The sequence below is a fragment of the Canis lupus genome, chromosome 4 (assembly GCF_011100685.1).
Source record: "Canis lupus familiaris isolate Mischka breed German Shepherd chromosome 4, alternate assembly UU_Cfam_GSD_1.0, whole genome shotgun sequence".
Taxonomy (NCBI): Eukaryota; Metazoa; Chordata; class Mammalia; order Carnivora; family Canidae; genus Canis; species Canis lupus.
This window is the reverse complement of record NC_049225.1, coordinates 30,218,101-30,244,513: the sequence shown is the minus strand read 5'-3', so window position 1 is coordinate 30,244,513 and position 26,413 is coordinate 30,218,101. Positions and strand designations below refer to the sequence as shown.

General features: G+C 43.9%; 2 protein-coding genes across 5 annotated transcripts; one reads left to right on the top strand and one right to left on the bottom strand.

The window, feature by feature from the left end:
* Positions 1 to 471: 471 nt before the first annotated feature.
* On the bottom strand, positions 472 to 10,277 carry DYDC2 (DPY30 domain containing 2). The gene is given in 5 exon segments (XM_038534475.1): positions 472 to 984; positions 5,065 to 5,187; positions 5,542 to 5,698; positions 6,018 to 6,356; positions 10,168 to 10,277. Coding segments are annotated over 4 exon segments (549 nt in total). The 5' UTR covers positions 6,026 to 6,356; positions 10,168 to 10,277; the 3' UTR covers positions 472 to 723.
* On the top strand, positions 10,207 to 25,075 carry DYDC1 (DPY30 domain containing 1). Of its 4 annotated transcripts, none has more exons than XM_038534479.1 (7): positions 10,207 to 10,222; positions 13,875 to 14,030; positions 14,509 to 14,610; positions 20,448 to 20,540; positions 22,067 to 22,123; positions 22,582 to 22,686; positions 25,003 to 25,075. In XM_038534479.1, the coding sequence occupies exons 2-7, from the start codon at positions 13,884 to 13,886 to the stop codon at positions 25,030 to 25,032; spliced, it is 534 nt and encodes a 177-aa protein (XP_038390407.1). In that variant the 5' UTR covers positions 10,207 to 10,222; positions 13,875 to 13,883; the 3' UTR covers positions 25,033 to 25,075. The 4 variants fall into 4 exon arrangements, with proteins under 4 accessions (XP_038390407.1, XP_038390404.1, XP_038390405.1 ...); XM_038534476.1 differs by lacking the exon at positions 10,207 to 10,222 and adding an exon at positions 10,254 to 10,378; XM_038534477.1 differs by lacking the exon at positions 10,207 to 10,222 and adding an exon at positions 10,404 to 10,555.
* Positions 25,076 to 26,413: the final 1,338 nt, after the last annotated feature.

Here is a 26,413-nt window from a genome sequence, read left to right as displayed (position 1 = left end):
TTCACTGTTCCCTCTTCCCCGCCTCTAGGCAAGCTGATAAACTCAGGTGCTCTGATTTTGGCACAGTGGGAGTTCCAAACAAGACAAGCTTCTCCCCAAGGATAAGAACTCTCCTACCTGGGCCCACTCCTGACACCTGTGCAAACCCCAAACCAGTCTCCTTTCCTCGCTACCACAGGCCATTTTCAAGCCAGCTTGGGAAGCCCATCCTCTTCTTCCCCAAAAGCCTCATCATGGAAGTGATAACCATGTCATACCCTCTTGGTGTGTGGCCACAACACTCTTTGAGCTTTACTGTCATTGGAGCTGTATTAAAATACCTATTGTCAGTAACACAGGGATACTCTAGGACATGTGTAAGCACTCTAGGCCTGACTGGCAAGTTCACCTAAAGTCAAGACATGAACACATGAGATGGATGGGTTTTAACCATTTCAAAAAAAAAAAAAAAAAATCAAAGAGGAAAAAGTCTTTTGGTTACTTATTTAAAATCCTCATGAGTTTATTTTATCCTATCAGTAGTTCAAATGTTTACATGATTCAAGTGTTTTCACAGCTACTAGAACAGACCTTCGGCTGGAGAGTCCTGGCATGACACCTCCTTCCACAGCCCTCCAATCTTGGTTTAATCCACATAGTTACCATCTTCAGGGCCTATCTGGCCATTTTCTCAGTTTGCAGCTTTGGGAGAAGCATCGTGAGAATCATCCACTTTTTGATAACTTAAGAAAGAAATTTGGAGCCAGGATACATTTGGGGAGCAATTTCATGCTGAAAAGCCTAGTAATTTATTTCTTGCAGAGTTTTGACATTACAGTCAGTCTGGCCAGATGACTCTCGAGGAGGAATCTATTGAGGCATTCCTGGAATCATACTGGAAGTACCTGGCAGAGAGTCCTGTTTCGTGGCATCCTTCTCAAGGGGTTTTGTGTTCTCTTACATGAATGCGGTCTTCTTTGTGGAACTAGCTACAGATATCAGTGGCTAAACAAAACAAAAAAGCAAAAGAGTCATTAGCAGAGACTAAAACACACTCAGCATGCCAAGAACACAACATTGTCATTTTCATGCCCAAGACTAATAACTAAATTGAAACACATCTGCTCTAGCAAAGCATAAAACAAATCAGATAGAATCAAGATGATTCATCAATAATTTTACTGCCTACCAGAACAAAAATCAACACCATTGAAAGGAAACAACATAATCTAGATTCCCTATAGAGTATCATCTACAATGTTCAGCACACAAGTAATAATTACTAGACATACGAACCATATTCTAGAAAAAAAGCATATAATAGAAAGAGACCCCAATGGGACACCTGGGTTGCTCAGTGGTTGAGCATCTGCCTTTGACTCAGGGTGTAATCCCGTTCCAGGGATCCAGTCCTACATCGGGCACCTGCATGGTGCCTGCTTCTCCCTCTGCCTGTGTCTCTGCTTCTCTCTGAGTCTCTCATGAATAAATAAATAAAATCTTAAAAAGAAAGAAAGAAAGAAAGAAAGAAAGAAAGAAAGAAAGAAAGAAAGAAAGAAAGAAAGAAAAGAAAGAAAAGAAAGAAAGAAAGAAAGAAAGAAAGAAAGAAAGAAAGAAAGAAAGAAAGAAAGAAAGAAAGAAAGAAAAGAGATCCCAATGCCTGGGTGGCTCAACCAATTGAACATCTGCCTTTGGCTCAGGTCATGATCCCAGTGTCCTGGGATAGAGCCCCAAGATCGGCTCCCTGCTCAGGGTGAGTCTGCTTCCTCTGTCCCCTACTCCCTGCTTGTGCTCTCTCTCTCTCTCTCTGCCAAATAAATAAATAAAATCTTAGAAGAAAGAAAGAGAAGAAAGAAAGAAAGAAAGAAAGAAAGAAAGAAAGAAAGAAAGAAAGAAAGAAAGAAAGAAAGAAAGAAAGAAAGCCCAAAATGACAAAGATCATGGACTTGCAGCCAAGGACTTAAAATGGCTATGAGAAATATTTTCAAAAATGTAAAGGAGAAAAAATGGGCACAATGAGTGAAAACGTAGGGTAGATAAGCAAAGAAGATGGAAATTATAAAGGAACCAGATAGAAATTCTAGAATTGAAAAGTATAATATCTGAAATGAAAAAAAAAATTCACAGAATCTCTAAATAGTATATTGGGCATTACAGGAGAAAAGGTCAGTAAACTTGAAGACAGATCAATAGATATTATCCAAACTGAAGCACAGAGAAAAAAATAAAATAAATAAATTCAGTCTCAATGAGCTACACATAGTCTAGCATCTATGTGATTGCAGCCCCTGGTGAGGGCGGGGTCTATGGAGCTTAAGCTCTCCTGGTCGCCTGTCCTTACATCTCTGTGGGACACTGTACAGAGGACACTATTTGCCCATGTGACCTATAAGACCCTTCTAACTTCAAAGTGCTATGAGTCTGTGCCGCAAATCTATGCATTGACTCCATAAAAATATATTTATAAAACATTTGTAAGGCTACCTTTTTATAAACAAAGGGATTGTTTTCAAACTTAGAATTATGGCTTACTGACTCAAAACTGCCTTAGCTTAAGAAAGAGAAACCAAAAAAAAAAAAAAAAAAAAAAAAGAAAGAGAAACCAATACAAGGGTGACTTTCACTAGCTTTTTTTTTAGGCCTGACTCAAACGCTACCTCTTCTGAACATCTCTTCTTGATTCCTATAATTGAATATGATCTCTACCACACATGGGGCTGTTTCTACTGCTCTTTTTGACACACCCACTGGACCAGTAGTGTTCAATCCGGGGTATTCAAAGACTTTCTAAGGTATATGCAAGCAATGATGGTTTTAAGACATTAAGGGAACTTTTGCAAAGCTTTGAGTATGTACATAAAAAACCCATCAGCAGGCTTGCTGAAATTTTATGCAACCTATCTTGGGCCTATTTGAGACCAGATTTAATAGCACCAGTGACTCAAAATCTGAAAAATGTCCAGTGGCAAGGAATAGTTTGCAATTTGCCTTGAGCCAAGGAGAAATGAGACCTTAGAATCTCATTTTATTTGAGGGACTTCCACTTTTTTGCCCACTAGCCACCTCTTTCCATTTTTACTATGAGAGTAGCTCTCCCTGGCCAGGTAAGCTTTGTGTTAAGATCCCTATTGGGTCTCCCTGATTCCTTCTAACAAAAGGGCATCAATTTGCACACGAATTCTTTCTTAAAACTGAGAATTTGCTTAGTCCAGGCAGCCTGCAGGCTCTCACTCCCATCATCAAATTGCCTTTGTCTCACAGTTGGCAGAAGAAGGCATACCTTTTACTCATCTAAATCTTGCAAAGGAATATTGCCACAGGGTGTAAAACTCCTGGGTGTAACTCAACGGGAAAACTCAAAACATTAATGTGAGCAAAGTTTTCTTTAATAAAGACTTCATAAAACTAGGGTGGAGTTTTGGGAAGTATTTCCCTGCCTTATATAGAGAGGTATTTCTGTTAACAGGAAAGCTGTGGCCTTAGAAAGGGATGAGAGGGGGCAGCAAGGGGATGACAACTTCTGCTTCATGACCTCCCCCTACTCTCTTCCAGAAACCGTTCAAAGAATGAATTATTCCTTGGGGAGAGTTCCTTTAGACTAGTGTCAAACAATAGCATGAAACTACCTTTCTTTTGACTTAATTTACCTACCAAACATCCAGACTCAAAAAATAAATCTACGGGGACGCCCGGGTGGTTCAGTGGTTGAGCATCTGCCTTTGGCTCAGGGCATGACACTGGGGTCCCAGGATCAAGTCCCACGTAGGGCTCCCAGCAGGGATCCTGCTTCTCCCTCTACCTATGTCTCTGCCTCTCTCAATCTGTTTTCCATTAATATATAAATAAAAAAATTTAAAGGATAAATAAATAAATAAAAATAAATCTATGAATTATGAGGCGAGCTGAGCATAGTGGCGTGAGTGTATATAAGCCAAATAGTTTCATGTCTCTTCATCAAAGTCACTTTGGAAACTAGCAAAAGCTAGAGAAGTGTACAAAAAGGCACTGACGATTTTAATGCACAGGATACAGTGATAGCTGGAAGGATGTCAGATATCAGGCCCTGTGAGTCAATTCCCTATCCAGGTATCATGCACTTTGTAGAAAGCACAAAATCAGCACAAGGTGTTTTTCAGAAGGTGGTGGTAAAAATCGTGGGAGATAAAAGATATGCTTGTCAGAATAATGAACACACAGCAGTTTCCAACTACAAGAAGGTAATACTTTACCACCAGGATTACGGCATCACAGAGAAGGCATCTGCAGCTTGATAAATAAATAGCAGACGGTAACTGAAACACTTAAGTAAGTAGTATATAATAAATAAAATGATATATACTGAAAACCGTATTTGGTTTCTGAAATACCGAATAACTTTTGAAAAGGGTTCCAAGGTGGCACCTGGGTGGCTCAGTGGTTGAGCATCTCCCTTCAGCTCAGGGCGTGATCCCAGGATCCTAAGACCCAGTTGTTCCCAGCAGGGAGCCTGCTTCTCCCTCTACCTATGTCTCTGCCTCTCTCTGTGTCTCTCGTGAATAAATAAATAAAATCTTTTAAAAAGAAAAGAAAGGGGGCAGCCTGGGTGGCTCAGCGGTTTAGTGCCACCTTCAGCCCAGAGCGTGATCCTGGAGACCTGGGATCGAATCCCACGTCAGGCTCCCTGCATGGGGCCTGCTTTTCCCTCTGCCTGTGTCTCTGCCTCTCTCTCTCTCTCTCTCTCTCTCTCTGTGTGTCTCTCCTGAATAAAGAAATAAAATCTTAAAAAAGAAAAGTAAGGGTTCCAAAGATCCTGTAAGGAAATATATTATTTCCAAATGACTTAGATTTTTACAAAATCCAATTTTTTAAAACCAGTAACATCTAAAGTAGTTCCTGAAATCTAAAATGGATTTGCCTTTCAACCTTTCCTCTTTTTGATCACCAGGATCATCAATACAATTGATTTACAGATAAACATAAGGAGATAGAAGGATGAGCAAGGTGCAGAGCCTCAGTGTACTGTGCGCTGTGGCCTTGCTGGCCCTTGGATTTCCCAGTACCCACCACTGGGGTGTCACCTGCCCGCTGCTGGGTTCCTCTTCCCACCTTGTGAGACTTCTCACTCTTCTGTTGAATCTGACACTCCTCTTGCTTCAGCATTTCTGTCATTTCTGTTTCTTTGAGGCTATTACCATATTCTTCCTGCAGCAGGATCTTCGCTTGGCTCTCCTGGGGTGAGGGGAGAGCTGAATCAGGCCAGCCCCTGGGAAGCCTGGACAAATGGGCCTGCCCTCACTGGGACAGACCACAGGCCCAGGCCCTGTGGGCCTCCCGAGTTTGCTCCTGTGACCAGCTTTTGCTGGCTAGTGGCTCCAAACCCACCAATCCCACAACTCCTCTGAGCTGGATTCCTTCCTCACCCCCAGACTCCCTGCACTTCAGGAACATCTGGGCCGAAGGGATCTCACAAGCGGAATAAACCAAGAACCTTTCTGGGCTAGGCCTGGAATCCTGCTTTGGATTTCAAATGACTGTGAGAAAGCTAGAAAGCCCTCCCCAAGACAACTCTGTGCATATACACACCTCCTCTTTTACTTTAGCTATTTTCCTGTAATGATAAAGCCAGTGAGCCAGGTACTCTATAGGGTCACTGGGCCGAACCTTCGCCACATCCGCCAGCGCCCGGCTCAGGCAATTTCCAAAGCACTTCTTCAGGTACTCTGTTTCCATTCTTGTGGACCTGGAAACATCATAGCAGAGTCACATTACTTTATACAGCAAATCTGATTTTTAAAATAGACACATTCTAGGCAATTTGAATTCATTTCAGGATAAATATGAGATACTTCGGGATGCCACCCTTCCCCCAAAAAACAACAAATACATACTTGCCAATTACTCTTACTGATTCAAATGGACTTTTTTTTTTTTTTTTTTTTTTTTTTTTAAGCTCTCCAGCTATCTTGTGTTCTCAGATAATAGGTCCTGGGGGCTCATGAGGACTGAGAGGAGCTTGATTTATCAATTGGTGGTTAAGGGTGGCTAAGTTCTCTACTTACCCACACATCTCTACCCTTGAGTAGGGAGGAAATAATTGAGCAGGTGGGAGGTCCCAAGAGGGGCTCTAAGGACCCAGCAAGCTGTGCTATTTTGAGGTTGGAAGCTACAGTCATCTGTGACATAGATAAGACGGGTGCCCAAGCAAGAAACTACAGGAGGTTGAGCTGATGCCCTGGTGTTTACTATTAGCCAGATCTCAGGAGCTGGAGGCCATGTAGCCTGAGTTAGAGCACAGGTTAGGGGTGGCGGTGAAGAGCAGCAGCCTGAACACGCTCCAGGAACAGATGGACCGAATTCCAATCCTGGTGCTTGGTCTCTCTGAGCCTTGGTTTTCTCATCTGTAGAACAAAATAATAAATGAATGTGCCTCATAATTGTGGGGATTAGAAGAGATAACAAATATATGTAAAGCACTTAGCCTGGTACATGGTGTTTTATAAATATTAGCTATTACATTGGAGACTGTGACATAAAATGAACTAACACCCAACCTGTTTCTGACCAGCTCCATATTTCTTTTTTTTTTTTTTAATTTTTATTTATTTATCATAGTCACAGAGAGAGAGAGAGAGAGGCAGAGACACAGGCAGAGGGAGAAGCAGGCTCCATGCACCGGGAGCCCGATGTGGGATTCGATCCCGGGTCTCCAGGATCGCGCCCTGGGCCAAAGGCAGGTGCCAAACCGCTGCGCCACCCAGGGATCCCCCAGCTCCATATTTCTGAAGTTTATGTATTTTAAGTCCAAAAGAGCTAATAATAAAGTGACTAATGAAGGTTCGATTCCAGTCTTAACATTTTCTGGAAGTGTTTTTCAGTGTAAGGAAGGAAAGATACATAGATATGCATATAGAAAAAGAATACCTCCTAGCTTTTTCCATTGCAAAAGCCTAGAAGTAAAAACATTTAAGTGCAATGAACACGCTGAGCATAGGGAACTTGATCTGAAATAGCCTTTGTCACTTAAGAGCAATCAGGGCTCCTTAGAGAAATGGTGAATTCCAATGTTGGGGCAGGGAAGGCCCAAGAAACCTGGAGCATTATCTCATCCATGTTAGAAAATAAATGGTTTAAGGACACAGGAGCCAGCTGGAAGAGGGCTGCTACTAGTCCAATCAGGGGCAATTTAGACCATTGAAATAAATAATGACTATAATGGATTATAACGAATTGAGTAAAACTTTAAAATCTGTGAATCAATATAAGAACAGATAGGTGAGTGAGAGAAGGGGAGAGAAGGCAAGTTCTTAAGGTAAAATGTCAACTAATAAACATGAAAGAATAATGGATTTTTTTTTAAGTCAACATTCTGTAACCATTATAATATAACTGCATCAAGCCAGAATCATCAGTGAGTCCTAAAAATCAATGAATATTTGATAAAGAATAGGATATTCATATAGTCTCAAAGTTTCTCCCCATAAATTATGTATCGATTTCAAGAGAAAATACAGGAACTTTACAGTGTTGAGACCTGCATAACCTCAGTTAAGCCATCTAAGTAAACATCACTAATCAAGGGACAAAATGACATCATGTGTCTCCTGGTGGGACGCACTTCTTAGCGGGATGAAATATATTTCTGTGGAGTCCTGCCAAAACGCAAAACTTGAGTCTAATTGAGGAAATAACGAACAAAGACAAGTTGAGACAGTTTGCTACTGGCCTGTACTCTTAACAAATGTCAAGATCGTGAAAGACAAAGAGGAGGAACCATTCCAGATCAAAGGAGCCTAAACAGGCCTAAAAATGCATGAATACATGATTCTGGATTGAGTCTGAACCAGAAAAAAGAATTTTATAAAGTGTTATTGAGGAAACTGAATGTGAATTGTGTATTACATAATAGAAGTGTATCATGTTTGGGCCATCTGGGTGGCTCAGTCGGTTAAGCACCTGACTCCTGATTTCCGCTCAGGTCATGATCTCAGGGTCGTGAGATGGAGCCCACCCCACCCCCCAATCAGGCTCTGTGCTGATTATGGAGTCTGCTTAAGATTCTGTCTCTCTTCCTCTGCGCCTCCCCCTGGTGGGTTCACATTCTTCCCCTCCCCCCCAAAATAAAAAGTGTGTCAAGGTTAAATATCCTGATTTTGGTCACTGAAATATGAGTATGTAAGAAAATGTAATTTTTCTTTGGAAATACACAGTGTGGTAGGGCTGAGTAATGGCTCCCCAAAGTGTCTAAATCCTAATACCCGGAACCCATGAAATATGTTACTTTGTATGGCAAAAGGGACTTTGCAGATGTGATGAAGTTAGGGATTTTGATTTGGGAAGATGATACTGGATCATCAGGGAGGGACACTGTAATCCCAAGGTGTCTTTATAATCGGGACACAGTAAGGTCAGACAGGGAACAAGGAGATGTGATGGTGGAAGTTGAGGGAGAAAAGGTGATGTGATCCAGGGTCATGAGCCAAGGATTGTGGGTAGCCTGTGAAGCTGGAAAAGGCAAGGACATGCATGCATCCTCCCCTAGAGCCTGCTGAAAGAACCAGCTCTGCTGACACTTTGGTTTCAGCTCTGTAAGACTTATTTTTGATTCTGGCTTCAAAAAGTACAAGAGAATAAATGTGTTTAAAGCCACTGAGTTTGGGATAACAGTGGAAGGTGGGGATGGGGGTACATGGTATGCTTCTGTGAACCTGTGGCCCACCTGAACCAGTGCACTGGTATGAACAATCTTCTGCACCCCTTTCACTCAAAGTGTGGTCCCTGATGAGCAGCATCGCATTACCTTGTGGAAATGCACATTCTCAGGTCCCACCCCATACCTCCACAGTCAGAGTCTGCATTTTAACAAAATCCCCACGTGATTCAGTTAAAGATCTACTTTGCCTTTATGGCAGGAGAACCGCCCTTCCCAGGGAGCGGAATCCCCACTCTGCCACAAGCCTCTCCACTTTCCAGCCCCTGAGCGCCTGCTCTCCTGTGTAGGCCGCAAATCCTTTCTGGAGGAAGCATCTGCTCTAAATTGCACGTTTTCAACCATGGTCTCCATGAATTTTGGAGCCTGACGGTTTACTAAAACTTGATGCAAAGACAAGAGAGCCAGAATGACAGAGCCACAGCTCAGGGCCAGGAGAGGGAGGGGCCAAAGAGGTGCCTTTTGCAGCCCTCTCTCCACAAACTGAAGGGCACATTTAGCAGAGGAGAGGGGCCTAGTTTTCCTAGAGCTCCTCTGGGAGTCCTTCACACGCCCTCCCTGTTCACCGCCTAGCAACCCAGGAGGCAGGCTGGGAAGCACAGAGGTGGCCTTGCCACACCACACTCCCAGGGCTAGGCGCACGGTGGGTGCTCGCAAGTATTTTTTGACTTAATCTCCGAAGGCTCTGGCTTGCTGGCCAGGGCAAGAGCCTCCGCTCCTTCCCAGCTGTCAGCGCCCACTCTGGTACTCCTGGCCTTAACCGCCGGGGCTGAGGCCGCTCCTGCCCAGCACCGCCCAACACAGATTAATCCAGAACCTGGGAAATGCTAGCAGAGGGTTGTCCACAAAACACTAGGTCAGGGAAGACCTGCTGCGGTGGAGGCGGGGCCTTCTGGAGGCAGAAGCACCTGTGCTGGTCCCAAGAGGGGCCAGGCGGGGTCACCAGCAACCGCAAAGGTGCGGAGCCGGCAGGGGGCCATGGGACTTTCCCAGCCTGGGTGGGCAGGCGCCCTCTGCGGCCTGTCCCACGACCCCGCCGCCCCGGCCCTCCCAGTGCACACGGGCCTGCCCGCCTCTGGCTCCGTCCTCCCAGCCTGCAGGTCTCAGGCTCGGCTCCATCCTCCCAGCCTGCAGGTCGCAAGCTCAGCTCCGTCCTCCCTCCCGCAGGTTGCAGGCTCCGTCCTCCCAGCCCGCAGGTCTCAGGCTCGGCTCCATCCTCCCAGTCTGCACGTCGCAAGCTCAGCTCCGTCCTCCCTGCCCACCGGCTCCGTTCTATCCTCCCAGCCCGCAGGTTCTAGGCCCTGCTCCATCCTCCCAGCCCGCAGGCCGCAGGCCCTGCTCCGTCCTCTCTCCCGCAGGTGGCAGGTTCGGTCCTCCCTGCCCGCAGGTCGCAGGCCCCGCTCCGTCCTCCCTCCCGCAGGTCGCAGGCCCCGCCACACCCGCGCCCGGTCCTCCCCGCCGCCCGCCCGCCCCCCGCGCCCCTACCGCGTGCAGGGAGCCACCTGGGTCCGGGGCGCGCGCTCGTTGCCTAGCGACGGGACGCGCCTCGCGGGGCCGGTAGGTGCGCGCGTCGGGTGTGCGCATGCCCAGCGCGGACGCCCAGCGCCCCGCCCCGCGGCGGGTGCTTGGGGGGGCCCGCGGCAGCCGCGGGTGCGGCCTCGGCCTGGTGAGCGGGGAGGGGCCCCGGCGGCGCCCGGGCTGCCCGGCTGAGAGGTTAGTGCCGCGCCCTGGCAGCGCCGCCGCCTCCGGGCCCGCCCCGCCCGGTCCTCCGGGGCCACGCAGGGCGGAGGGGGAGGGGACGCGGAAGGCCCGAGACCCCTCTGCAGACCCAGGATGGGGAAACCATGCAGGCTCCCCAGGTCGGAGGGTGCCAGGTAAAGCCCGGCACAGGTGAGCTCCAGGTAGACGACGAACCAGCTGGCTTATGCTGCCCTGTGCTAAGCGTTACTCCCTGTTTCTCCAAAATTCATATTGACCCGGGCATCCTATATATATATATAGGATATAATGTATATATATTAGATTTTATTTATTTATTCATGAGATTGACACAGGCAGAGACACAGGCCGAGGGAGAAGTAGGCTCCCCGAGGAACGTCTGATGCGGGACTCGATCCCGCGACCCCAGGGTCACGCCCTGAGCCGAAGGCGGGTGCTCCACCACTGAGCCACCCAGGGGTCCCATCCGTATTATTTTGTGCCGCATCGGGCAACTCCACCCGAACCCCCTCCCCTCCCGCCAGGCTGGGCGGCCCCCCCCCGCTTGGGCAAGGGACCTCTTTGTATCTCTTGTTCGGCCTCTCCAGGCTTGAGGGAGCCGTGTCTCTGCGAAAGGCCTTTCTTACCTGGAGCCGAGATGAGATGCCTGTTAGTGTGTCTGAAAAATAACAACCTGTGAGTTGGGTTTTATCACCATTTCGTGGACAGGAAACCAGGGAAGCCAAGTAAGGAGCTTCCTGGGCTCTGCTATCCCGTGCCCAGGAGGATTCGGGATCAGATTCTACTCCTAGCCCAGAAGTTTCTCCCTTGGGGACATGGTCCCTTTCCCGAGTATTATCCTTCTGGAACAGCAGCACGAATCTGTTCTTTCTTTTATGTTTCAAGTGACATTGAGATGTCACTGTCGTCATTTTTGTCTTTTTGAGTGTGTCGCGTCGAAGAAGCACAGTGAGGATGCTGCGTCTCACACTCGCTGATACTGTAATTCTTCTCTCCGTGTGGTGAAGACACCAACGCCAGCTTGAAAGGGAATTCGGTTCATTCGTGCCAGTTTGCAGAGCTTAAGTTTTTATGACCACGTTTATGGGCACACATACACACATTCCTTTCCCCACTGCTTTCAACAAAAGAGGTGGCTTACTCTATAAACAATTTCTGCACCTTTTTAATTCACTTTGCACCGTGTCCTAGAGATCACTCCCTATTTTAAAGATCTTCCTCGTGCCTTTTATATGATATATATGCACCGTCATCCATCGTGTTGCTGTGTCTCATCAGTCCCTTAATGATGAGCTTTTGGATGAGGCTCCAGTTTGACTGTTCTAAGTAATGGAGCAAAATAACCACATGCACATATCATCGCTCCATATTTTTGCAAGTTAAGATCCGACAAGTGAGATCAATGGTTTAAAGGGTAAATACTTACGTAATTTTCTAGATACTGCCAAATTCCTCTGCGCAGGGGTTATACCATTTTGTACCCTCACCATCGTCAAATGAGAGAGAGCACTTTGGGGATTGAAGGATGAACCTCAGGAGGTTGTTGTTTCTGAAATTTTATGCAGAACATTTGGTGCATTTGTCCAGGGACAGGCCTAGACATGCTGGCATTCTGTTCTCTCATGTTCAGCTCATACCTGACCAATGATGCGTATAGTATATATTTACTGAATGATGAAGACATTTCATTAGATTCTTAGAAGTGACTGGTTTCCATAAGGGTAATTTGAGAGTGATAGTTTTTTTTCAAAGCACCGGAAGTACAGTGTTTGCTATATTCTTTCCTCCCTGCCTCCTTCCTTCTTTCCTTCCTTCCCTCCCTCCTTCCTTCTTTTCCTTCCTTCCTTCCTTCCTTCCTTCCTTCCTTCCTTCCTTCCTTCCTTCCTTCCTTCTTTCCCTCTTTCCCTCCCTCCCTCTCCTTCCTTATTTCCCTCCTTCCCTCCCTCCTTCCCTCCCTTCCTCTCCTTCCTTCTTTCCTTCCTTCCCTCCCTCTCTCCTTCCTTCCTTCCTTCCTTCCTTCCTTCCTTCCTTCCTTCCTTCCTTCCTTCCTTCCTTCCTTCCTTCCTGTCTGGTCTAAGATTGTTCCTGTCCACCTTCATAACTGCATAGACTGGGACATTACTGGGAGGATGGAGGAAGTCATTCACGTGCCTCCACGGAGAGCCAGCACGCCTGCCCTGTGATTAAAACACACTCCTTGAGGAGCTGGAGGAGCTTGTCTTCTAGCAGGAGGACAGACATGTGTGTACACACACGATCTCGGCGTGCATGACAAGTGCTGTGTGAGTCGCTTGGAGAAGGTGGGGCTTCTTTGCGTTGCTTGGGAAAGTCCAGGGAATGAGAGAGGGCCAGCATCTTGCAGGCGAGGAGATGTTTCCTCAGCTGGGAGATAGAGAGAAAGCGTTATGGGCAGAAGTCTTGGAGATGGCGGTGTGCAAGGCGTGGCTGTCAGGATGGCAGACTGCTGAGGGTTGTCAGAGCCCAGGATATGCTGGCGGCAGGGGAGAGGTCTGGGGTGAGCCTGAGAAGAAATTGGGGCCAGGGGATCCCTGGGTGGCTCAGCGGTTTAGCACCTGCCTTTGGCCTAGGGTGTGATCCTGGAGTCCTGGGATCGAGTCCCACGTCGGGCTCCTGGCATGAGCCTGCCTCTCCCTCTGCCTGTGTCTCTGCCTCTCTCTCTCTGTGTGTCTATCATGAATAAATAAATAAAGTCTTAAAAGAAAAAAAAGAAATTGGGGCCAAAGTGTGAGGAGCTTCATATGCTATTCCTCGAAGGTTGAATTTTTTTGTTTACTTTTTTGTCCTTGGAGATTCATGGACTTTTGGGGTTTTTTGTTTGTTTGTTTTTATTTTTGAGGTAGAGTATTATGATATTATGGGTATTATGATTTTCTAAAACTACCCTCGTGGCTTGGGAGGAACATCTGGGTCACAAAGATTATGACTCTGGAATCAAGAGTTGGGTACGAATCCCATGTTCACCACGTTGACCTACGCCCCTTACGCCTGGGCTTCCTCACCCGCACAGTGGGCTGATGACACTGATTTTTGGCCCCTGTTGTGAGGATTGAGTGAGACATGCCCTGCTTGGCACATGGCCGTCTCACAGTCATGACGGTACCCTTTTTTCTGACTTTTTTTTTCATCTTTTTTTGTTTAGTTCCTTTATCATTTATTTCTGCTCTAACCTTTGTTACTTTCTTCCCTTTGCTGGTTGGGGGTTATGTTTGTTGTTCATTTCTGAATCTCAACCTTGAGATCCTACAGGATTTTGAAAGTGCTTCTTAGTAGTGGTAATTGTTGTGACATCGGTGGAGTCCTTTTGGAAATTGTTAGGTGTTTCACCAAGCCAGCTTGCTAGTGTCATCCTTGGTGGGAGGTGCCCATGACAGGATGCAGTGCTCCGTTGGCCTCACTGGACTCTGCTTTTAGTGTGACTTACTGAACATTTCCTGCATTAATGCAAAAACATTTACCTTTTTGAAATCAGGGGGGAGAAATGGAGTCGACATATCTGCAAAAGCACCTTGGGACATGTCTAACTCAAGGTCTTGCAGAAGTGGCAAGAATTCGCCCAGTGGATCCAATAGAATATTTAGCATTGTGGATTTATAAATATAAGGAAAATGTGACCATGGAGCAACTGGTAAGTAGGGATCTTCTTTTAGAAAATTAGAAGAATAAGATAACTGGTCCAGTTTGTCTACTTTTTTAATAAAAAGTTCAATGTTATTTCTGTTATAAAAATAGTAAGTATGTTTATTATAGAAGAAACTTGGACAATATGAAAAAAAAAACAGAAAGAATAAAAAATACCCCAGAGAAGATTTCTTTTTAGATTTTTAGGTATTTTCTTCTAGTCTTTTTTCTGTACATTTCCTATGCACTTGTAGATTTTGTTTTTTACATAATTATGATCATACCCAATGTATAATTGTAATTTTATGCTCTTTGTTCAAATAAAACACATATCTCCCCAAATTATTGCACCTTTTCTAAATGGTTGAATAAAATTTGCTTCCCCTTTTCCCTGTCATTGGTGATTAACACTCTTTCAAGATTGTTTTTACAAATTATTCTGCCTCAAATTAGTCATGTGGTAATTGCTTTTAAAACCCTGCTAGAGACAGAAGGAAATGGCTAACTTGGAGCGGGAAAGAGAACTAGCTGAGATTGAGCAGGAGATGATGGAGAGGCTCAAAGCCGAAGAACTCCTGTTTCAGCAGGTGAGACATGCATGGGAGTTTGGGGGACACTGGAGTGAGCTTTGTCAGCCTCAGTGTGGTGCAACCCAAATACTGAAAACCTCCCCATCTCTAATTAGTTAGCAGTGGCTCTCTTCTATCTTCGTGTTCCTGTGTTTCTGTATCTGTGTCTTCTTTGCCGGAGAAGCAGCAGCAGTGGAGTGGGAGGAAAACCCAGGGAGTGTGCTCTCATGAAGGTCAAGGGGAGAGACCCAAGGGGTCAGCCATGCCTACTGTTGGTTGAGTGAGAGCAAGACTGCAAAGTGCTCATTCAAGACCATGGTGTGTGGGGGGTGGGATGTAACAGGGAAGATGGTGAGTTTAGGTGATGCTTTCAAGGGGATTTTTCAGAGAAGGAGGTTGGGTTTTTTTAAGAGCAGAGGGGCAGGAGGGGGTTGATGTTAAGAGGGAGAGGATGGTCTAGGTACATGTGGGTGTATAGGTTTTATGGCACGAAGTTTAAAACAGTTTCTTCATGACTCTTTCTTCTTTATGAAGTAGGGATGATGATCATCTTCCAAGAATGAGGCGATAAAATGGCAGGTGCGGGGAGAGTGGTGATGGTTTTGAAATAGTAGCTTTGTAGAATGGTAGCATTGACTGGGAAACTTAGCATTACCTGGTAGCATTGAGTACCCTGTCAGAGTTAGAAACCAGGCATATATTTTCTTAAAGATTATTTATTTATTTACTCATGAGACACGCAGAGAGAGGCAGAGACACAGGCAGAGGGAGAAGCAGGATCCCTGCAGGGGAGCCCGATGTGGGACTTGATCCCAGGACCCCGGGATCATGCCCTGAGTCAAAGGCAGACGCTCAACTGCTGAGCACCCCAGGCGCCCCGAGACCAGGCATTTATAATGTTGCCAGCTAGTTTGGTTTTATGATCCTGTAATTTTTCTTCACTTAGGCCTGAAGGCCTGAGTGATGATGTGCAAGGGGCAGCGCCTGTGACTGACGTGGGTTTAGGGTAGCACGTTGGGGAGCTGAAGGTGCTGGGAAGAGAATGGTTTCAGGGATGAGTCATGGATTGTAAACTAGACAGGGAAGGTTCCAGAGTGGCTTTTGGACTAATTTAATTTATGGACAGCTTCTGAACTAGATCTAAGTTATTCCTATTGTTCTGCCACACGGTCCTTAACTCCAGGGTCTCGACTCCAGTCTAGAAGCCTGTTGTTTGGGTGTGTGAATAGAAAGGAAACTATAGACGTGGCGAATAGCTTCTCTGCCTAACCTGTCACCTCTGCTACTGGGATAGAACATTCTAGGCACCCGAGACAGATAAGGCTATTGAAAACTTCACTGCTCCTGAATCTTCATTTTTCAATCGTTTGGTTTATTCTTATTTTTTTTTAATCTTTTTTTATTTTTTTTAATTTATGATAGAGAGAGAGAGAGAGAGAGAGAGAGAGAGAGAGGCAGAGACATAGGCAGAGGGAGAAGCAGGCTCCATGCACCGGGAGCCGGACGTGGGATTCGATCCTGGGTCTCCAGGATCGCGCCCTGGGCCAAAGGCAGGCGCCAAACCGCTGCGCCACCCAGGAATCCCTGGTTTATTCTTATGTGGAAGTTGCAGAGCGTGGAGCCAGATATCAAACAATCATCCAAATGGGCAAACATTCTGCTGCAGAATTGCCCCAACTTTGAGTGAGAATCTGCTCTTCCTCTTTCAGCTTCTACAACTAGTATCTGTCCCCTGTCTCTCAGACTGAGGAGAACATCTTCCTCAAGACAATTCCATCACAAATGTGGGGGTACTTAACTTTCTTTGGCTCTTCTACTTACCTTACTTAGCGAAAATTTGGCAATCCTAGAAATCAAGCACTTCTCTAGCTGTATCCTATTGATGGGTGTGAAGGGATCCACTGTACACTGAACCCTGAGCATTGTGTTGGGATTGGAAGATAACAAGAACGTTCTGCAGAAGATTTTATGACCGTTAAAGAAACAGCTTGGTGGCCAGAAATAGACGGGAGAAGGAAAGGGAGCCTGTGCAGAGAAGGTCTACAGGAGAAGAGCTTAAGAGAGAGTGAGGCCGAGATGCACAGAAACAGAGAGACGCTCTGAAGTCACCGTTGAGTCAAGTGAGCCTGAGTGTCAAGACTCCGGTCACCTCCATGTTGTTCTCATAGTCAGTGCCACTGGGTTGAAATTCCTTGAAATTTTTGGCACTCTCCAGTAAGCCCTGGGCCCTGTGAACAGGAAAGTGCATTGGCTGCCATTTTCAACCTAAGAGCTCACTTAGGAGGTAAAACCTTTTTATTTGTTTGTTTGATCGATTGATCAATTTGAATATCTTTCTAATGGTTTTACTCCTATGTGAAGAAAGGAATTGAGTTTTGAAGTTTTCTTGAAAACGTTAAGAAACTGGTTCTGTTGGCCAAGGTGGTTGGTATTTAACAACTGTAGTTTGCATTGTTGTTGAGAGATTAGTTATTTTACTTCCTCTGCCAGTATCTGAAATTGGATTGCAAGCGATGTTCTTGCACTTCCGCAACCTATCTCATCACTTTTTTCCCAGTGTGGATAATACAGGGTTACCAAGAAATTCCCTTTACCAACCCTCTGTAAATAAAGAATAACCACTGTTTATTATCTATTTATAAAAATATTATCTTTAAAAAATTCATCTGCAAACTGTAGTTTTAAGATGCTCTTAATGGGATTGGTATGTGTTATGATATATTATGTAGACATAGCAAGAGAGAACACATTTCCACAAATGTTCTATCGATGAAATAACATTTAAAAAAATAATTGAATACAATTTTCCTTTTGGAATATAGGCTTACTGCTTAAGAGAATTAAATTATATTTTTAGAGATAACATTTCATTTAGTTGGAGTTCAAAGTTAATGTTCCCTATCATCAAAATTGCTTAAAGACATTTATCTTTTAATGGTGATCTGTAATGAGATTTCAGTATTTCATCTTTGAAAATAGCTGAGAAATTGGTCCTGCCAAATGCTGATATCGGTCTGGGTGCATATAATTTTGACCATATTTATCTCTTGGAATGCATTTGTAGAATTCTATTAGATTTTTATCTTGTTTTGCTTTTGGCATGTCATTACCTTCCAGATTAATCACTTCCAATTGAGGGTTGGTAAAAGCTTCTCAATTACACAGTTAAACAGATTTGGCGATATGGGAATTTCATTTGCACTGAAATCCAGGCCACCAAATACTCTGGGTCTGTAGTTTGAGCTCAGGAAACACATCTGCTGCAGATTTGTGCGGGAATGAGGGGATCTAGTTTCTTGTTTTAGGTTTTGATCACATGGGGAGTGTATAAAGCAGTTTGACATGGTGATTCAAACGTTAGTTGTTGAAATGGCTTCCTACAGTGTTAAGTTTTACATATTAAGGGCTGTTTTGCCCTGTAAGCTTAGTTCGAATTGATTTAAAAACATTATTAAGTCTGCAGCAGGGATCCCTGGGTGGCGCAGCGGTTTGGCTTGGCGCCTGCCTTTGGCCCAGGACGCGATCCTGGAGACCCAGGATCGAATCCCACATCGGGCTCCCGGTGCATGGACCCTGCTTCTCCCTCTGCCTGTGTCTCTGCCTCTCTCTCTCTGTGTGTGTGTGACTATCATAAATAAATAAAAATTTAAAAAATTAAAAAAAAAAAAAGTCTGCAGCAAAGGCTTATTTCCAAAGCCATTTAAAGTTTGATAATAGTGATTGAGAATGATTCTTCTCATTCCGAAAAATTTCAGCCTTGGTCCTAAGCCCAAAAATGCACAATAACACATTACCACTGTGAAGCCATGCAACTGCTGTGTGCTAGGGCAAGCCAAAATTTATTCAGTTTCAATTTCTGACAAAAATTCACAGAACTGATGATGGTTGCATTCATTAGAGTGAATGAAGGAACATTGTTGACACTGCTGGCTCAATGGCACATGACAGATTCAAACATTTTCTGCAGAGGACCTGCTGTTGAATAATATAAAGAATACTCATAGGCTTTCAACACTGCATTTTCACGAGCTTTGTAAATTTGTCCAACTAAGCTTCTTTCTGTTCCACACACATTATTATCACAATTGATTGTGACATATCTTAACAGATTTCACTGCTGATTGTACTGAATAACGTTTCTCAATTTCTTTGGAAATATTTCTTGGGGCATCTTGGTGGCTTAGTGGGTTGAGTGTCCGACTCTTGATTTTGGCTCAAGGTCATGATCTCAGGGTTGTGGGATTGAGCCCCAGGTCGGACTCCACCCTGAGCATGGAGCCAGCTTAAGATTCTCTCTTTCCCTCTCCTTCTGGCTTCTCCCTATCATGTGCACACACATTCCCTCTCTAAAAAGAAAGAAAAAGAAAAAGAAAAAGAAAAAGAAATTATTTCTTGCCTGTACAGGCTGATCTTTCAATCACTTAAAACTCAGCATTGATACCAGTAAACAACAACAACTGATCAGTGTTGGGAACATTTGTCTACCCATTAAGAGCCAAGGAAAATTGCTCCAAATAATTTGCCTTGTTTTTAATTGACTGTTGATGTTGCTCCCAGTGTCATCAACTCTTTGAGCAACTGTTTTCACCAAAAGGCTAGTAATCTTAATTCATTTTTTTCTGGACACTGAAATCAAACATGTTTTAATTAAATCACCATTGGGAAATGAACTTGTTTGCTTGGCTAACAAATGAGCCACTTGCAAACTTGCTTTCGTTGCAGCCTCATTTTTATTTTTAATTTTTATGAAGAAATTCTACTACGGTGAAATAATTCTAAGCTCTCTAACATTTCTGACCTTTATTTTCATGGGAGTTGAGAATATTGTGATGATAAGTATTTAGTCTGGTAATACTAAAGTTTATTGAATTCTTTTTGTGAAGTATCCTTGCTTAAATAAACACCATACTTTTTTGCCATTTAATTTGATAATAAAATAATCTATTCTCCACTGTATCTTAAAGGGACAACATTTAAAGTCTACTCCTTTTCTTGTTATGACATGTTGGGTATACACCGATTTAAAAAATGTCATGGCATAGGGATACCGTGGTTCCAAGAACTATTGAGATAAACGATGCCACTGTGATTTGTAGCATGCTGGGGAGCAATCCAAAGTGATGAGAGCGCCATCTATGGTCACTGTTGCAACCACTCAACCAACTGTGCTATTGGGCAAAAATAATCACAGACAATAAGTAAACAAGTGAACATGATGGTGTTTCAATAAAACTTTATTTATAGGAACTGAAATTTGAACTGTATATAATTTCCATGTATCATGACATATTACCCTTTCAATATTTTTCAACCATTTAAAAATGTAAAACTTTTCTTAGCTCATGGGCTGTACTACAAATACAGAATTGAGTCAGATCTGGCCCACGGAATTTAGTTTGCTGACTGTTATTCTAGTGTGGCATGTATGTTGATTGGGACCAATATATTTTTGATTATCTATGGTTTTGGATAATATACTTAAGATTTTCTCATCCACTCTTCTGCAACGAAGGTTTGGCTACTTGAACACCCATCTATGCTTGGAAAGATTTTTATCTGAAAAAAGTACTGCAGTCTCACTTGTTGCTTCAAGAAGAACAGAGAAATAACTTGATTTTGTACGAATTTTGCTTTTCTACAAACTAGAAATTAAGGAAGCTTCCCTTTTTGTGTTAGACTTCAGGAAATACTTGTAAAAGCAAAAGTATTAGGTGGCTGTGATCATTTATTCTTGTAAGCTTCTGAAATTTAGGTAGGTATAAACTTAGTTATCCTGGGACATTTCAGAGTGATTAGAGTTAATTCCTTGCAATTGATCTGACTCTAATATGACTTATTTATTTCTGAATATTCAGCAACAGCTGGCATTCCAGCTGGAGCTGGAAATGCAAGAAAAAGAGAGACAAAGGATAGAAGAACTACAGAGAGCTCAAGAACAATTAGAGAAGGTAATTTGAAGTTTTATGGGAAAAAAAGTCTACTTTATTTAAAACCTTGTAGAATCCTCAGTCTGTTTCTTGCCGCTGTTATAACGTGGGATTCAGAGACATGCCACACATTAGCTATGTGACTGAGACAAATCTTACAACCTTTTCGATCTCAGTTTGCCTTTTTGTGAGATAATGTTACTGGCCGTACCTCACTGGCTTGTTGTTAGGATCAGCCCAGATCGTATATATGGACATGAAACTGCTTTGTGAGCAGCAGAGTTCTCTCATGGGGATATTAGCCACATTCTAGTCAAGGCACAGTTGTTCCTAACTGTGGCAGCTGATGTTCAAAGTCGAAGTCCCTGTAACATTGAGGGTATTCTAATCTCTGAGATAGTAGCACATCTCTTCCTCGTGTTAGATGTATTATCAACAATAAGTTACATGAATGCTTCCTATGTTTCACTAAAAAAAATTATGCAGTAACATGTTAAAAAGCAGTCTGTCTCCATTAACTGTGTCTATATATTATCAGTTCTCTAGTTTGACCAGTGTTTCCTGGTATCCAAAAAGTATGTGTATGTCATATAGACCAAACTTCTAAATGACTGAGTTATACTCTTATACTGGATATTTCATATTGTATATTTATAATCAGCCAGCCTCTTTCTTTTTTTTTTAAATATTTTTTCAATTTATTTATCGTTAGTATTTTTTATTTGAGAGAGACAGCACGAGTGGGGAAACAGGCAGAGGGAGAGGGAGAAGCAGGCTTCCCACTGAGCAGGACGCCTCACACAGGGCTCGATCCCAGGGCCCTGGGATCATGACCTGATGCTTAACTGACTGAGCCACCCAGGCGCCCCCAGCCAGTCTCACTTATTCAAATGTGACTCCTCTATTTATCTATAACTAAAATAAAAAACAGAAGTAGGTCTTATAGAATATGTGTATTCATGGCTTAGATGAGAGCATCATTATTTAAAGCACTTTCTGAAAAGTTGGAAGAGTGAATGGAATTAAAAAATGAGAACCTTAAAAAGATAAATTCAAAGCCCTATACATGGTTTAAAAAACACATAGTTAACAAACCACAGATGCCGAGCTTATCTTAGTCTGAGTGCCATAGGGCATGGAGACATACACATATGTTCACATGCCCATAAATACACGGAGATACAGACCCTCTTTCCCTTCAGTGAAGATTCAGTGATGTAAAATGAGAGAAGAAAGGTTTCTGTTTTGTCACTTGTCACACTGGCTAACAATTTGGCTTCAGGTTTAACATTTCGGATCACTTCATTCTTTAGAGTTGTGTTTAATTATAAATAAAACATGGGTTTCTATTAGTAGCGAGTGTCAAATGAGACTACAGGCTACAGTCTTGTGCTAAATGTATTCAGATCAACCCTGTAAGAGTGATGACCTATTTGCTGTTAAATTGATCATAGCGTTGCATAAAAATAAAATCTCTTGAAAATGAAACGTGGAATCAAAATGGAAAGTATGTTCAAATATTTTTCTTCATGTTTATCTATTTATAGGAGATGAGAATGAATATGGAAAATATAGCTAAGAGTGAAGATAGTTCACATGCAGAGGTGAGAAGGAAAAGTTATCCTGTGTTACGTGAAATGCATGAGTGTGTGCATTCGGAGCTAAACTTCTCAATAATGAAATTATCAAAACTGACAGTCCACCTATGTGTTCTGGTCACAGCAGTTCACAAGTACAATGTGCTTTAAAGCAAAAATCTCAAAGTGGATAAAAATTAGACATTCATTTGGTGTTTGTATTTAAAAAAAAAAACAATGTTGTGAGATATTTATTGACCATATGTTTACTTACAGTGATAGATTTTAAATTTCTGAATGTACTTTTTAAACCAAGTTTCCAGCATTTATCTCTAGAACTCTTTCTCTGGGAACGGGTATTGGTTCAGTCCATTAATGTTGAATTTCAATGTTGTGATTCCAAAACTTCTTATCCAAATCAAAAGAAAATTCATGCATTCATTTTTAACTCATTTAAAATTAAACATGAATTTTAACAATTGTAGGATGTAACATCAGACTCAGGCAAAACACTAGCTGAAATCAGTGACCGATATGGGGCCCCTAACCTGAGCAGAGTGGAAGAACTTGACGAGCCAATGCTCTCTGATGTGAGTATCTTTTAAGAAAGTGTTTTGTAAAAAACAGACTTTTTTTTTTTTTACTATGGGAAAGCCTAGTGCAAATGAGGCCTGGGATGGTTGGCAAATGGGCCTTTTGTATCATAGAAAGAAAATCAGTTCCCTGGGTTCTGACCATATATTCCTGAGAGGCCCTATTGTGATCATGTGCTGCTGGCCACAGGGGTCAGGGTGGGCACATGACTGGCTCCTTGCAAATGTGTCAGCATGATGGGAAAGTAGCTAGAAGCTAATCTTGAGGTCATGCTGTGCCCCTGTGTGGAGGGTGATTTCTGTACTTTAGAGTTAGGCTTTGAAAAAATCTCAAAATCTCTTCAAAATATATACTTAAGATCATTTGGTGAAATACGTAATCTTTAAGTTAAATTTTGGGGGCCAGCTTATTGATTCTCTGTGGCAAATCCATTCTAGCTAAACATCCTAATGAAAGTGCCTGCTTTTATAGTATAAAGTACACTTGCTTGTTTAATCGACATACATGTTCTCTATGTATCATGCACTGTGCTTGATGCTGTTGAGCATAAAACACATTGTTATTTACCTTGCCTGGGGCGGGGGGCAGACAATTGGACAAGCAATTAATAGTCACTGCTAGAGTGACCAGGTGATTTATTGGCCAGAGCAGTAAGTAGGCTTTGGGAGTGAACAGGGGAGCTGTTAATAACTAAGCCAGAACTGTGGGTATAGACCAGAACTGTCTCATCAAAGGGTATATTTAGTGACCTAACCATGTGCTCTGACAAAGTGGGGAAGACAGCCCAGTGGAGGAGCCCTAACAGGGAAGGCTTCCTGAAGGAAGTTGGTGACTGGTTACTGGGGGGTGGGAGGTCTGAGAGCACAGCCAGTATGAGACTCCCCACCAGGGGAGAGTGGGGTGTGTGGGGCAGGGAGGGAGGAGAGACCAGGCAGGGGAGAGAGCAGGAACCAGGCCATGAAAGGCCTGGTAATGTCGATTTTATCCTAAAGGCAGTGGAGCTGATGCAGTCAGCGATCAGCATTTTAGAAAGGCATCTGTAAGCAGCAGGGAGCACAGGATGGAGAGAGACACATGAGGACACCTGTTAGGTGGCCAGTGCCGTAATCCAGACTGATACGGTGTTGGTGGTCTATTTGGAAGGGGGAGCTAGAAGGGCTTGGTGCTAATCAGTCAGTAGAGACGTTTTTATTAAATGTCTGCTGTGTTTTGGTACCATGTGGGGAGCCAGCGAATACCAATGAACATAACAGATGGGGTTCCTGAACCCTGCTCTCTGGGGCTCTGGGGGCTGTGGGCCAGGAGCAGGTGTGGAGAGACCTGGTCTGGATGAGTCTTCCTGAGGAAATGATGCTTGAGGAGTTAGCCTGAGCTAAGCACAGTAGGTAGAGAGAGTGAGGTGCCCTCAAGGAGCTGGTGTGGTCCAGCTCAAAGGCTGGGTTGCACGGAGCTCAGAGGTGGCATGACTCGAAGCTGGAGAGGTGGCATCATGTGCTCTGTATGATAAGTGCAGTGGGACTCATTGAAAGGGTCTATGTAGGGACTTTGAGATGTGGCTTTAGAGGAGGGAGAGAGGATTTGAGTGGGCAGGTGTGGAAAAGGGAGACCACTTCAGAGGTTTCACAGTTATCCAGATGCAGGATGACCAGGGCTGGGACCAGGGTACAGACCACAGTGAAGGGGAGAACCAGGTGGATTCAATACTGGCTGGGAGGGTAAGGCACAGAAGGAAGTCACGGTGATGCCCAGATTTCTGCCATGGGCACCTGGACTAAGAGCTTCACCATTTGTTGAGTTGAGTAATGTAAGAAGAGGAGGTAGGTTTTATGAAAATGATGGCTTCAGTTGTGAACACGTTGAGCTTCAGGGGACCCCAAGATATGCAGATGTAATTGACCAAAGACCAGTTGATATGTGGGGTACAGGTCCAGACAACAGGGGAGAGGTCCAGGCAGGAGATGGGAAGGCAGCAGTCATAGGCATAGGTGCTACGTAGGGATAGGAAAGGAAGCAAGGTACCTAGGAGAGAGTGCAGAATGTGCAGGACGGGGCTCGGGTAAATGCATTAGAAATTCCATCCTTAAGGAGTGGATCCAGGAAGAGGACCCTTTACAAAAAGAATAAGGATAGCAATAAGAAAGAGGAGCAAGAGAAGGAGAACAAAAGATGGTTGATAAAAGCTTGAGAACACAGTTTGTTATTATATCAAGTGTGGATCTTACTTGAAATAATTTGAAACTAGCAAAAGCTTCATTCATATCATCACAGTTCTAATTGTATTAAAGCATGTTTACTTTTTATTTTGCTTTTAGGTTGCATTAAACATTGATCAAGATTTGTAGGATCAACCAACCTAAGAGCAATAAATTTTTCTGCTTATTTCAAGTTTCAAAATATGAGGTTTCCAGTTGTATTTTTTTCCTCCAAACTTGAACTCAGCATTTTTTCCCCTTCTAAAGACAGCTTTATAAATGAGCCTCAAGGATAGCCTTAAAAGGTAAAGGTTGTTTTGGGATCCCCAGTGCAACTGGTTATCCATAGGATTCCTCTGAGAGCAGGAGAGAGAGTTTGCCCAAGCAACCAAAAGGGACAAATGAGAAATGATCCGAAAAGAGCGTGTGTGTCTGCATGAAAACAAGATTGTTGAGGTAAAAGTTCTGATCTGGGAGGAGTGAGAGGGGCTGAACTGTGCAGGGCTCGGGAACGTTCACCAGGCTTTACATCCCACATTCCCCCCAGAAGTGGGCCTCAGAGATTTCTCCAGTTTGCTAGGCAATGATACTTTGTAGGACCATTAATTTCATGCTTCCTCATGGGGCTGGATGGGGAAGGATGCCAAGTACTGGGGTACAGAGAGGCAGCCTCTCTTCTGGAGCAACCAATGGGCAAAAGTACTGGTACTGCTGTTGGAGGGAAGCTGTCGCTGGACACAGGCCATGTGGGGGGCTTCCTTGAGTGGGTGCTGGGTGGTCCACAGGCCCTGATGGCTCTCCTGGCCCCTCAGAAGTTTCAGGCCTAGCTTTGAACTTTCTGTTTTTTAAGGAATGATATAGACATGGAAACATAAATGCCAGGAAGAGGCTTCTAAAAAAAAAAAAAAAAATCTGCTTTTGGTTATCACATACCTTTCCTGAGGCCTAGTTGTTTAAATCAGAAAAGGGGGGGGGGGTGATGAGGAATGCTGGTTTCATTAAAAAGACATTATCTTGTCATATCAGTTCTGTACATTTTTTAGAAGTCTCAAGTGCCCTGGAGAGATGGTTTCTGGGTCATGGAGGCCACCAGACACTGTGCCCCCCCAGTATGGATGAACTGCATCTGTCCACCCAATGAGCACAGGGTCCCCAGGCTCAGGCTATGAGGGCACTCATAGAGAGCTGGGGGTGGAAGGACAGGCTCAGAGGGCTCTGGCGCTCAGTAAAGCCCAGGCCACTCTGGTGCTGGGGCTTGACAGCAAGAGTCTGTGAGTGTCGGCTAATCACAGGGGGAGTTGCTGTGGCTCTAGGGTGGGGAGCAGTCTGGTTTGGAGCACTCCCCACCAGGTCTGGGCACAAGAGGGAAGAGGTAGAATGGGGTGAAAAAAGAGATGAAACTTTTTTTCTCAACATTTTTCTAGGCCTGGTAATTTTTGGTTAGATGTGAATTCTATCTTCTTGGGTGTTGGATATTTTTATTCTTATAAATATGTTTGTGCTTTGTTTCTGGACGTCATTTAGGTGCTTG

Excerpts from the sequence above, each read along its gene's own strand:
- DYDC1 (XM_038534479.1), top strand. The coding sequence starts at position 13,884 with ATGGAGTCGACATATCTGCAAAAGCACCTTGGGACATGTCTAACTCAA. Across the intron at positions 14,611-20,447 it reads AAGAACTCCTGTTTCAGCAG|CAACAGCTGGCATTCCAGCT; the intron begins GTGAGACATGCA and ends CTGAATATTCAG. Across the intron at positions 22,687-25,002 it reads ACGAGCCAATGCTCTCTGAT|GTTGCATTAAACATTGATCA; the intron begins GTGAGTATCTTT and ends TTTTGCTTTTAG.